Source organism: Mastacembelus armatus, chromosome 20 (genome assembly GCF_900324485.2).
Source record: "Mastacembelus armatus chromosome 20, fMasArm1.2, whole genome shotgun sequence".
Classification (NCBI taxonomy): domain Eukaryota; kingdom Metazoa; phylum Chordata; class Actinopteri; order Synbranchiformes; family Mastacembelidae; genus Mastacembelus; species Mastacembelus armatus.
This window is the reverse complement of record NC_046652.1, coordinates 11,970,932-11,984,383: the sequence shown is the minus strand read 5'-3', so window position 1 is coordinate 11,984,383 and position 13,452 is coordinate 11,970,932. Positions and strand designations below refer to the sequence as shown.

Here is a 13,452-nt window from a genome sequence, read left to right as displayed (position 1 = left end):
TTTGAGAAATGGTCTCCTCAGGCCACATGGATGTGACAGTTCATTGCTCCAACCCTTTTGTAGAGGAGAGAGACCCATTGTTGGGTACTAGCAATTCTTGTCAGATGGGCCAATTTGATCCTTTGTTTGTTTTGCACCAAACTCAGACAATTACCACACTGGAGAGTGTCACCGACAGTGAAAGTGCCAAATCAATGTTCTCCTGACGTATATTATATGTTGCAATGGGGAGTCGACAAAAGCAGCATTTATTTCACAATGCTTTTTACCATGTTGTGTGCCTTTCTTAAATCAATTTGATTGCTTTCACAGCACAAAGTAGATATAATTCATCAGCAAGTGACTTTGTTTAAGTCTGACTGCGTGTTAAACTGTAATGGGTCTTTAGAGTCCACAACCTTAATTGGGATCAATACGCCAGTATTGTATGGGTGATTTACAGATTTAGATGCATATGTAGACTGTTACTTTACCCTTGACTGACTGAAAATGTGGAGTTGCCATGAATATATATTCTTTACATTTTCAACAAAAAAACTGAAGATTTTTCCCAGCACACAGTCGAACTTGCTTTTTTTGACAAGAAAAATGAGGATCTCTCACATGTGTTGTATATTTTTCCTGCGTGTCTCCTCCAGCCTCTCGACTTTGAAACAAAGAGCAGCTTTTCTCTGAGAATTGAAGCTACAAACAGGAACATTGACTCCAACTTCTTGAGCATGGGTCCATTTAGCGACATAACATCAGTCAAGGTGACGGTGGAAGACGTGAATGAGCCACCTGTCTTTTCCTCACCACTTGGCAAGATGGTTGTTTCAGAGGACGCCAGTGTGGGCACCTCAATCGGAAGAGTCTCTGCCCATGACCCAGACACCACCAACAGTGCCATCAGGTACTAATTATTTTCCTCAACTGCTACTACAAGATGCTACAAACTATATGTCTTTTTGTTCTATCAGCCACTTTGATGAGAGAAAAATCTCTCCTTATATAACTCTTGCGGTCAGAATTCACTTTCATTCAGCCAGTTATTAAACTTTCCAGAGCTATTTGTTTAGATATACTCTGAGATCCACAAAGGAGCCTCATAAAGGCCCCAAACGAGATAATGAAGACTAATGGGTTAATCCATTCAGCTACTCCACATTATCTACAAACTGTAGACCCTTGAGAAAGTCCCTGTGTGGCTGTCACAAAGATAGAGCCAGATGGTGGGAGGGGGGCAAGGAGTGCAGCATTTGCAAAAGTGAAATGCCATCTTGAACAAGAGAAGGGCATTCCTGCAGGAGGGTCAAGGCTCAACACTTGTGCCGTGGCATATATGACTCAAAACAAGCACTTGTGTTCCAATCTGGCCAGTGTTACTCTTGAGATCCCCAACTATTTTGCATTAATTGAATGAATATTGTATGGTATTCATGCTTGGCCTGTTAGGATTGTTAGTAATCTTAATCAGAAAATCAAATTACTGCACCATTGTAGCTGTAAATTGCCTCTTTTTTGCTCCTGTGACTGATATCACTGTCTGCAATATATTTCACTACATCTACTGAAATTAAAATTATTGTGGAACTAATGCAGCCACAAGAGTCAAATTACATTGCAATAATACCCTTTGGATGTAGGCTAATTGAAGTTGTAATTTTCTCTAGAAATATGAGTTGCTGTGTATTGAAACAGTGTTGTATGCTGAGGGACAAGTAGACAGCCCTCAATTATATTAGAATTTAATAGGGTTTTGTTTCAGTGTGCTATAAAGTTCCAAGTTTATGCTGCATTTCGAATTTAAGGGAATATTTGAACTATTATCTTTACTTTTTGGGCACTGAAAAAAAATTTTTAAAATTACATTATACAAAGTGTGAAAACAGTTTTTGATAAATAATTAAAGCTAAAAAAATCACAGATATCAAAGCATGAATGTTGTGGTAGTAAAACATACAAGTAGAAAAATTAATTAAAATGTCAACACTATAAAAAAGCAGCTTTTAAAAGTCTATTGGTTATGTGTTTGTTTCCAGGTATTCTATTGATAGAAACACAGACTTGGAGCGCTTCTTCAATGTCGACGCTCTAAGTGGGGTCATCAGTACAGCCAAGCCTCTGGACCGAGAAGCTAACTCAGTTCATAACCTGACCATCTTCGCCATTGAGAGCCGTAAGTCTTATTACAGCAGATATTGTCCAATCTCCTATACCAGTCAGAAATGAACATTTACTAACTTCTTTGCCAAGCAGTAATTGTTCAGACACAGTTCAGAGGTCTATGGCAGACAGGCTGAAAGATAGAAAAGCAGGCAGACAGATAGATTACTTCAGTTTTCTGGTGTCACTGGCTCTGACGATGCTGCCCCAGCAGAAGGAAAGAAAGCAAAGAAGACTACACTGGCCTCAACAGACTGGGGTCCATGAAGAAATAGATTCTGCAGCTTCTACAGCTTATCAGCACTAGTCAATAATTCAAATTTAACAATCACAAAATAGATCAGTTTATGGATGATCATCCATCCATTATTTATACCCACTTAGTCCTCCTTAGGGTCACAAGGATCTGCTGGAGCCTATCCCAGCTCTCTTTGGGTGGTACATACATGACTGCTGACTCTGGACAGGTCAGCAGCCCAATGGATGTAACTTAATTAGTTAAGTAGGTTCTGCTGATAAAATAATATTGCAAAAGTTGTTATTTCATCTTATAAAACTGTAGGTCACTGTAGTTGTATGTCACTGTGAGAAAGAATATGGAACATTAGAGCCTTTCTGTCCTATTATTCAGTTTTTAATGTGCCACTGTATTCTGTGCTGTGGACAAAACAATTGTCAGGATTGTTGTTGGGCTGTCGGGTGATGTTAATTCATGCACAGGGCAGCCCCTTTTTGACCTCCATGTCTTCCTGAGCCATGGGGACAAGATGCTGGCACACGATCTGCTGAGTGCTCCAGACAGCTGTGTCACATCAGTATAAGTTAAAAAAGACAACTAGCCTGTCAGCCTGGCACTTCCTCTGCTTTCACATTCTCAGACTGATCACTGTGTAAAAAAGGGTATTGAATTTTTTCAAACCCTTTTATTTTCAGTCTTTGCTTGAAAGATGTGTTTTTATTTACATCTAACAGCACACAGACACACAGTCTTTGGTTGAATCCCAAGTGTGAGCACTTGCCTGATATAGCAACAAAGAGAAGGCTGTACATAATAATAGTCATATGAAATGTCACTGCAGTCCCTCCTGGCTTCTGACACGTAGTGACACTGTTTTCAGTTGAGAACCTGAGTTCTCAGACTGGCAACAAAACCCACTGCTCTGTACGCCATATGACAGTATTATAGTAAATGGCTTCTTTGTAACTGAAGAGGGTGCAGGCCCTCTTGGGGTGAAGGATGTTGTGCATTTCAGCTGCAGTCACTCACATTTCAACCGCTCTGCCCAGACCACGTCAGTGACAACAAGTCTGTGGCCTGAGGCACTGTGCGTCCTTTTTATCACCATCAAATCAACTGGGCCGAATGTCAGCACATCATCTCTGGCCAGCATGGCGACGACGCCAGACTAAATCATCATCTTGCACTCAGACGTAGCCATTTAACCATCAGTATGTGTCAGGCAGACAGAAGCGTGAAGCCCACTGTGCAAAATGGCTCATTCGCACACGTACACTTCCCCAACGAGGAGCCCGCATCGAGCGTAATCACTTTGGCTGATCCACAGCAGAGCGGATAAGGATGCCAGCTGTTGGAAACGCACTGCATATGATTTATGCAGCTTTATGATTAATTAAAACACATCAAAAAGATCAATATTCTATCATTTTGCCAACGACAAAGTTAAGGCACAATTAAAATGCTTAAATGAAACTTTGCTGCATTCTGTGTCCTAATCAGGGAACTCTCTTCTTTCTTTTTCAGAGGACCCAACCCAAATTGGTAAAGGCAGCGCTCTCATCACAGTGCTGGACATAAATGATAATGCCCCAGTCTTTGCTATAGACTATGAAACTCTCCTCTGTGAAAATGCCATACCAGGACAGGTAAGACCCAGAAATATCTCTGCTGTAGCTACAGCTTTCCTTTTATTTTCTCATTCAATACTTGCTTGAAGTTTGACTCAGAAAGACAGCCCGCTGAGTCTCAATGCCATTAAAACTCTTTCTTATTCCTCAAAACAAGTCTACAGTGGGGTCATTTCAGGGAGATAGCATCATTAGTATGAGACACATTCTTAAGATTTAATATCACATATTGTAGGTGTTATTGTTCATTAGAGATGTTACTTTCATTCCATACTGTCAAAGTCAGCTAAATTAATGAGAGTGCTTTACTCTGCCTGTGGTCTTCATCCACAATAATATTATGTTGTAATGCGATATCTCATGCTGGGATGGAGGCTGTTCTGCCGCAGTTCGTCTGTCTGTTCTGAAGCCCTGTGTAATTAGATGATCACCACGGAGGGCAGTGGGGCAGAAAATGCATCACGATATCATGTAAAGAAAACCAGGAAGATTTCAGGGCTTAAAGATTGGGTCCAGGAAAAGAAGGAGGGCAACAACGGAGAAGCTATGCATCTTATTTTCCCTGTGTTTAGCATTTGGCCTCATTGTTGCTAAATGCCTTGTGTGTCTGTGGCAGCGATTCATCTGCTCTTGGCATTTGGAAAATACAATCAGACGTGAAGGGTAAAGGAGGCGTGTAAACCTGAATAAGTACAATTGATCAGAATGATGTATTGTATTGGAAATGGCTATTAGGCCCTTTTAAATATGTTATTTGCATTCATATTTCTGAGTTGTTTGTCACTGTGCTCATGGGAGAGTGAACAAAAATAGCAAATGATTTCATTTGCAGAAATGAGAGCCTATATTTCATGTGTGCTTTTTTTTTTCCCTGTGTGTATGACGCTTGGCCACAGTGTAAGTCTTTTTGCAATGAGGTTACAGAGCCTTACATGTAATCTGAATTTTCAGGGTTTTTGTGGGGGTTTTTCTGCTACATTTTTATTTTTCTCTTGTTTTGTTTGTAAAAATCACAAGATAAGTCTACAGTCTTTTTTTTTTTAATATGGAATTCAATATACCTTGAGGTGTTTTAGGATATTGCTAAATTTAAATTTGATTAATCATATTTCAGCCTTACAGAGTATTTATTGGAAGAAACATTGCCACTAAATTAGCTGTCATCATTCTACCTCAACTGAATTTCTATTTTTGGTTAATGATCCAACCATTTATTCTTAAATGGTTGTTACTGCTCAGTGACATCAAATTTAGAGCAACTTTAGCAACTCTCTATCAAACATCAATATGTCCTGACTTTCAAATTCAACAGATAATTTTCACATTTCTCCCCACCAGCACCTGATAAATTGTAGTGCAGAGACTATGACAATACTGAAGCAAAGTCATTCCCTAACAATCAAACCAGCCCTCGGGACACAGCAATAGCCATGGCCCATGACGGCATCATCAGCAGGAAAAGGTACAGCAAATCTGTAATTATGTGGCTGAAGTCAGACAGATTGCTTACTCAATGCCAATGATAGCTGAGCTGTAAGGTCCCTTGTAGATGTAGCTAGGAGCTACTCCGCTGTAGAGTGAGGAACTTCTGTTGTCCCTGTACCTCCAGTGAGAAGACGTGCTGCATTTAAATTCTGCCTGTATAGACATAAAGTATAGCAGTTATAAAACAATATGCTGTAGCTAGGAGCTACTTTTACTATGCTAATAGTCAAGACACTCCCAACATAGAAAACAGTCTCTGTGTGTGTGTGTGTGCGTGTGTGTGTGTGTGTGTGTAAATAGTTTTTCCTTCTTTTTAATTTATCTCCAGAAAAAATATCCCAAAGAATATATGAATTATGAAAACAGCCACATGTTTCCACATGCCTAAAAGAAACATTACTATTATTATTAGTTCTTTTTAATCACTGAAAAAATAAATTATTGGTGCTGTGTGCAAAGCTTTGTAATTGAAAAGAGACAGGCGTGCATTCACCTCCTTACTGTTTTGTATTCTCAGCTTCTCATTCTTGCTTTTATGAGTAATTTTTTTACATTTTACCTTGCGTGTCTCATGCAAATTTGTTTTTATTAAAGAAAGAAAAAAGGGCACTGCCTGCAAAATTAATTCAATTTAATTTTCTAATTGAATAAATAATAAATAAATGCAAAAATGTCAGTGCAATTAATGGTTTTAGAATATCTACAGTATATGTGAATTTATCACATTTATTATGCTCAACATTTGATATCACATGTGAAATTACTGCTTTCACATTTGATTTATTCTTCTTCTATTTCACCCATGGAATATATAAGAATCACATAGACATATCTGAAAATTTGTTTCTCATTAGTGAATGACTAATACAGATATAGTGTATGTTCACATGTTTTTGTTTTGTTTTTTTAATCACTTCCATCTTCTGTTCAGTCCCAGTCAAACACATCCTTCTGTGTAGGTAACACTATGGTGTAACAGTTATTCAGACTGAATAACAAAGTCAAGCAAAATAGAAATTTCATGAAAGGATGAAATTTACACCCAAAATACAGGGAGGAAAGAGCTTGGCATTTAGATGCAAAATCACAGTTTGAATTACAACTAGGTGTTGGCTGCCTTTTAGCAGACAGACTGGGTAGACTTGTAACCTGTCAGATGTGTGCTCTACCATCTTCCTGCTTCCTAATTAATTAAAATGCTCCTGTTGTGTACTGTATGTGTGGACAATTGGCTATACTAACTGCGTCTGCTTCTCTTTAAGGTCTGTTAAAAATCTTAGGCTGCCCAATTGCTGTCACGCCCATTGGTTTGTTAGCAGCTTTGACAAAGATGAAATAATAACATTTGCCAGTTGGGGCCGAGGTTGACTCTGTGGCTGGGTAGCACAGATTAACAGGGAGCGCAGGGATGGAATAACCTGCCATTTTTCAGGCCTAATTAAGGCCATCTCATGGCACTGGCTCTCTCCAGAGATGCCACTTGTTACGGATCATCGGTGCGTCTGTCTTCTGCCATAATATTAATTGATATTATGATAGGGTGGAGGGGGCGGCCCAGTGGGGATGGTGAGGAGAGGGGTCACGTTGTACAATCACTTTAGAATAACTATTACATACATGAGTGGACTTGGCATTCTGCTGCCCCAGATCTGCTCCCCTGCCCCTTCCTGCACTCCTGCAGCATCCCCGAGGAGGTTCAGCATCCCTAGAGATGTGTGAATATTGGGTAGTCAAGAACAGAGGTTTTCACATTGTGAGGCTTATTAGGGATGGGGGTGCATGTGGGGAGACTTGAGAAAAGATACTGCATGAGGTGAATGAGACAGGTGCATGCCAGTGTTCTGAAACAGGGGGGAGTCCGTTATTGCAGTTTGGCTCGTTTGCCAACATTTTCAGCAGATAAAGCTGCAGCAGTGGCTGTGATATACAGCTAATAACGGCAATTTAGATACAAAACACAGTGGCTGATTGCTGCAATTTGTGTCAGACCTCTTTCTGTGAGTCACAATTCGGTCAAATCTAAAAAGAGACTTGATATAAACATTTCTAGATTCAAAATGATTTGCAGTTCTGGGAATATCATTATCAGTGATGTTCATTGTGGATAAACATCCATCACTCTCATCCATATCTCAATAGAAAAGGGCAATTCTTATGACTCCAAAATTTGACTTTTCTTCATCATCAAAATGGTCCAGTGATTGTTCAACTTCAACTTTAATATTTACTTAATCTTTGACAAGTCTCAAGACCCTTAACATAATTTCAGCATCTGCATAAAAAAATAAAACATGTCATAGAAGGTTAGAGTCATAATGTTGGTGGAAAGTGGTAAAAATGGTAACATTTATATAAAAATGCAATAAAGCAACACAGTCATTAAAGTTTAAAATCTACTTGAAAATATGTTAGTAAGAGAAAGAGTAATGCTGCTAGATAGCATGACGAGCATTAGCTCTTTGCATTAGCTCAATTTCAAAATGCAGTGGTGGAGGAAGGATTTAAGGGGTCCCACTCATCTTGATTTTGTCTGTGGGGAGGCCTGACAGTGCTGGACCCCCTGGTCAAGAAGATTTGAATGTATTTTTTCTTGTCTGATCAAAACTCTCCCACTTACTTCTTCTTAACTACTATTTTAGATGTCAATCAGACACACAACTCACACCTCCAGTCAAAATCCAAATGATCAGTTTGTTAAAGGTGTTGCATCAAGGTGGGAGATGAATAGATGTGTCAATGCACATGAAATATATTAGTGTGTGGCAGAAAAGTGTCTGTTCTATAAAAAGATGGAACGTGGAGCACATTTAATCTTAGCTCTCACCAGGATATCACTTTAGCCCCAGCAGTTCTGCCTTGTCAGGATCATGGCAACACACACTCTTGTGAGTTGGACCTCAGCAAATGATTCAGACGTGAAGCAAAAGAGCCCTAACTATCTACTAAAAAAAAAAAAAAAAAACCAAAGAAAGGAGATTGAAATGATTTTTTGAACATCACATATCATTTGATATTAAAATGCATGTGATGACAGCAGAGTGAGATGTGTGAGCAAGTGCTGTTGATTTGTTGGTGAACAAAGTTACGGGTGTCGTGTGGGTGATGTTTTGGAGCGTTGATGTCATAGCAAGCTGCCTCCATAGAGCAGCGCAGTAATAGGGGTGTGAAAACTGCAGGCCCACCACCTCTTTGCCAACACAACCCATTTTGACAGCTGTCATTTCACTGTGGTAACAAGTGCCGCCTATTTGAAGCAAATTGCTTATGCTTATTTATACTCTTAGCTCAACTTTCAAGTGGCTTGCTTGATCTTATTATATGATTCATCTGTCAAGAGGCCTAATGAAAGACTTGCTAATATAGAGCCAATCATATCTGATAATTACACATTTACAGACTTATAACTCCATTTTCTAAATTACAGAGAACTATAGAAGTTGATTTTAATATACAGTGTACTGTTTATTCTGCTGGTGTTAAAGAGACTAAAGTGTTATTCAAGCTCCTCATTTCGCTGATATCACTGATTTTAAAACAGCAAAATGTCTATGTGTCCATGCTGCATTAGGTGACATTCCTTTCCTCATTAAAGAACCAATATTTCAGATGAACTCTTCAGTTTTTACAAATGCCACAAACAGTACCTGTCAGAGGCACAGTGAATTCTGGTCATTGTAGTTCATTAACAAAAAAAAAAAAAAAAAAAAAAAATCTTGATTGAGAGAACAGACACACTTTATTTGGCACAATGCTATTTGTGGAATAACTGTGGGTGTCAGGTCAGTATTTGTGAAAGGTTTGGATCATCTTCCAGGTGGCATAATGTCTGGAGAACGCTGAATCCAAGTCACTAAAGTGGATTTTTTAGTCAAATGGCCCAGACACAATTTGGTTTAAGATTAAAAGTACAAAAGTATATTTTGATTATAGTTGAAGCTCTTTTTTAAGTCTATCATATAAAAAACCTTAACAGCAGGACCATCCTGAGTTTTGGTATCAGTTTTTCCATATTGATCATTGGCACGAATGGAGTCTTTTAAAGTCTTTTTATCTAATTTTGTTTTTTTTTTGTTGTTTGTTTCATATGTTAAACCACCTGTTTCATCTGTGCTTGTTGCTGCTTGTTTTGTGTTTTGTTTTTTTTTTTAATTTTTGAGCAGGAACACATGGTGGTCCTGAGAGCACTGCAATTTAAAAAAAATAATACATACAAATACAGTAAGAAGACAATTTCAACAACTTAACAGCACACATGCAGCAAAGAAAAAAACACTGCAAAAAGACTATGAGGCTCCCATAAAAATTCTCTCAAGACATTCCTGTGATATCATATTCACAAGAATAGGACAAAGAACATAGGATGACCCAAAAATATGCCTCCCGCCACATCTATCATGGAGGCATAAAAACACAACCAAATGCAACCAATGCAAATAGCACAGACTACAACAGAAATGTTTTCAAGAGAAACTGAGCTATATATCTACATGTCTGCCTCAAAGCAATTGTTGTTTCTACAAGCTGCAATGTTTCTTGGGGGCACTAAAAAGTGACCAAACACATTTCTGTTGGTGTCTGTGCTATTTGTGAATCTGAATTCTTCTTTTTCTTTACACAGGTAAAGCATTTTTTTCTGTCTTTGCTGTTTTGTTTTCATAAAAATCAATCATTTCATTGTTTTATCTCCTACTGGAGATTTAGTGCCACCAGCTGTTTAATTCAATTTACCCAAGTCTTTTCATCTGTAGTCCATATATTAAGAGTAATGAATGTATGTCATTTCTCTAGAAATTAAAGAAAACAAAAATTGAGCTGCACTTGGATAGAAACTTGACTAACGAATGCAATTTGGAAAATACCTCACAATATTTCCAGTACGAGTGAATATCTAAGTTGCAAGTATACAGTACATGCATGTTTGTTGCACATTCTCGTACTTTTCTGTCTACAAAGCAACAATTCAGGACTTTTTAGAAATAAGTTTTAATCTCTATCATTTTATATCCTCTTTGATCTGATGTGCAGCCACGTGTAAACTAAAAAAAAACCCTTTAATTCTGTGATTCATAGGCCTTCTCAGTCTTGCCTTGCGACAGGCACCAGTCTGCTGCTGCTGTTAATGTCTTTCAGCAAGAATTTATGTCTGCATCCATGCCTCTTTCCTCCTGCCTCCTACTCAAACCATTAGAGAATTTCCCACCAGAGGTTCTCTGGAACGCCTTGCATCAGAGCCACACTAATGAAAGGTATTATGCATTACAAAGTGTTTGATTTAAGGATGATTTACAGTCCTTTCCCTCAGCAGTGAGCAAAAGAAACCTTCCTGGAGATAAGCTCTGAATCCATCTGCAAGATTCAAAGGACATCAAAGGGTTCAGATTGTGTATAGGATTCATCATTGGTATAAAAACCACAAAGAAAGGTTTCTATCAGATGTGAAATTTCCATAACAGAGTGAGAGGCAAGTGAGTTATTATGATAAAAAATCAATAGCGTCTTTCAAGATATGCAGCTGAGCATGCACACGGTGCATGTTTAGATGCTCAATTGTTGCATCTACCTGTCATTGATCTGGAGCTGACAAAACATCACTTCTGCCTGTATACACAAGATATCACAAATGTTACTGAACTAGAGCAAATACCATTTTTTATATTTTGCAAGAGATTTCCCATATGCTTCATTACCAAACAGTAAACAAACAAACAAAAAAAACCATACTTGTGATTACATTTGCTGATGAAAGAGCAACTATTTTAATTTTGTTAAGAAACAGAGCAAAATATTCATGAATTTTCACCCTGCCTGCCAGTTTCAATAATTGGCAGGATGTCACATACCACCTACACCAACCCCTAATACCTGACAGCTTGTAACCAGCAGCATTTAATCACAGCTGACAACTGATAATCCATGCCTCAGCACTGATGGATCATTGGCTTTTTTTCATCCTTACCCTTTTTTTATGAGTGTGTGTGTGTGCCTTTGTCTTCCTGTTAGACATAGAGATGTTTGGGGCTGGGATATGTGATAATTTAGTGTGAATTGCTTTTAAGAATCTCTTGGATCCCACCACAGCCGTAAGTTGTCACTTACGGCCGTGAGTTGAGTTTCTACATTGCCTACAAAGGATTCAGGAGGCTTGATCTAAATTTATAAGGACACTGCTGCAGTAACACCCACTTTGATGGCCGCCGTGGTGGCTATCATTTGTTGTCCATATGGTATGTTTGTGTGATACATTTCTCCTGTACTGAGAGTACTAAAGGAGATTTCTCTCTTCTCTTCCTATAAGCTAAGGGCTGCTGCATAGAAGACACTGAAATTAAAGTATTACTTGCTACAAAAAAATAAATTGATTTTCTGATAACATGTTTGAATAAATACAATAATCATCACAGCACATGCTGGTGGGTGTAGATAAATTGGTTTATTTGGTAGTTTGATTCCCTGCATTATTTATAGTTGTCAACACTGCTATACAATAAAGGGAGTAAGATTTGGTTTAGTCCCCGGGGTCAGAGGCAAAATAAAGTGAGCTGAAACGAACAGCAGTCGCTTGTTTAACTCACAGACATGAATGCTTGTCTTGCTTTGCCTCAAGCATGAGCACTTCTTATCATGAGTCATGAGTAATAATAAAGTAGGAATATGTGATTGCAGAGCATTTATTTTTCCAGCATCAATATAATAACATTAACTGGACTCTTCCAGGCGCTGAATTTATTTTTCATGAGGTCAAAAATGCCAATCTGATTGTATTTTAGATATTATAATAAGCAGGATGTTGTATCATTATCCCATTAATTGCAACTATTTTACAGAGCATATGTTCATCTGTAAAGTCTTGTTGAACAGTTAAATGTCCTCTGTCGCTTTAAATGGAAAAAAGAAAGCAGACTATAAACAGACATCACCACAGTTTGGTAGAGACTCGTGATTTGTAGTCACTTGGAAATATACATATATTTTTATTGTTAGTTCCCAAAAATAAGATTTTTTTGTGTAAAATTATTAAAATGTTGATATTTAAAGTTACTATTAAATAAATTGTGGTCTAGGTGCTGAGACTTGGAGAGTAGTCGCTGGACAGTGATTCGTTTGGAGAAATCAAAAGCAAACACTTCATTCTTAAGAGGTTGGCAAGCTCTTGCCAAATAAGCACTTACTGTACTTTATGAGATAAACACCAATGCCTAAGCCAGCCATTATAAAACAAATCTTTTCCATCAATCAGATTCAAGTTGGTTTTCTCCAGTTCACTCACAGTTGCTCAGCCTTTTAAGAAAGATTTATGTCTTCATGTATAAAAAATCTCTGACAGAGTGAAAAGTGATGGATACGCAAAAGGCTTGACAACAATGCTCTCCTTAAGCAGATACCGTGAGAAACAATAGCAGCTACAGTAGTTCTTACTGCATGCACACATTAAATAATTTAGAGCTTGAGTTAACACCTAATCAGCGAGTGAAAAAGGATAAAGATCAGCGAGGTATCTATTCTTGAATGTTTTTCTTTGTGTTCTTGTTGTCCTCAGGTGATCCAGACCATCAGTGCTGTCGATAAGGATGAACCACTGAGCGGGCATCGCTTTTATTTTGCCCTGGCCGCACCTGTTGCCGGCAACCTCAACTTCACCCTGCGAGATAACAAAGGTGCGACAGCCATCATTTCTCTGTTTGTACTTTGACTTCATGCGACCTGGTCTTGTTATTTTGTGATTATCTGTCATTATATGAAATACAGACACTGTTACCACCACTGGCAACAGTGTTAATTGTAAAATGTGTCTGGGGTTGTTTGCACTTTTTTGCACCTATAAATTGAGAGTGTGCAGGAGAGGTGCACAGCACAATCAGAACTATAGTAAGCTGTGCTAGTTAAAGCAGCAAAGCTCAGTGCCATACAATATTCAAGTGATGGTTTTAACAAAAGTGTAAACAAACCTATTTTTTG

The 13,452-nt window shown here is 38.3% G+C and overlaps 1 protein-coding gene across 3 annotated transcripts in view; it reads left to right on the top strand.

Annotated features, from left to right (window-relative positions):
- Window positions 1-13,452, top strand: part of LOC113121524 (cadherin-7) — a 95,877-nt gene that overhangs the window by 68,959 nt on the left and 13,466 nt on the right. For 2 of the 3 annotated variants that reach the window (XM_026292101.1, XM_026292102.1), the window contains 4 exons: window positions 639-892; window positions 2,022-2,158; window positions 3,908-4,029; window positions 13,034-13,151. In XM_026292101.1, the coding sequence (XP_026147886.1) occupies window positions 639-892; window positions 2,022-2,158; window positions 3,908-4,029; window positions 13,034-13,151 (631 nt within the window). Of the gene's footprint in view, window positions 1-638; window positions 893-2,021; window positions 2,159-3,907; window positions 4,030-13,033; window positions 13,174-13,452 lie in introns of all 3 variants that reach the window. The other variant, XM_026292100.1, reaches the window with a different exon arrangement.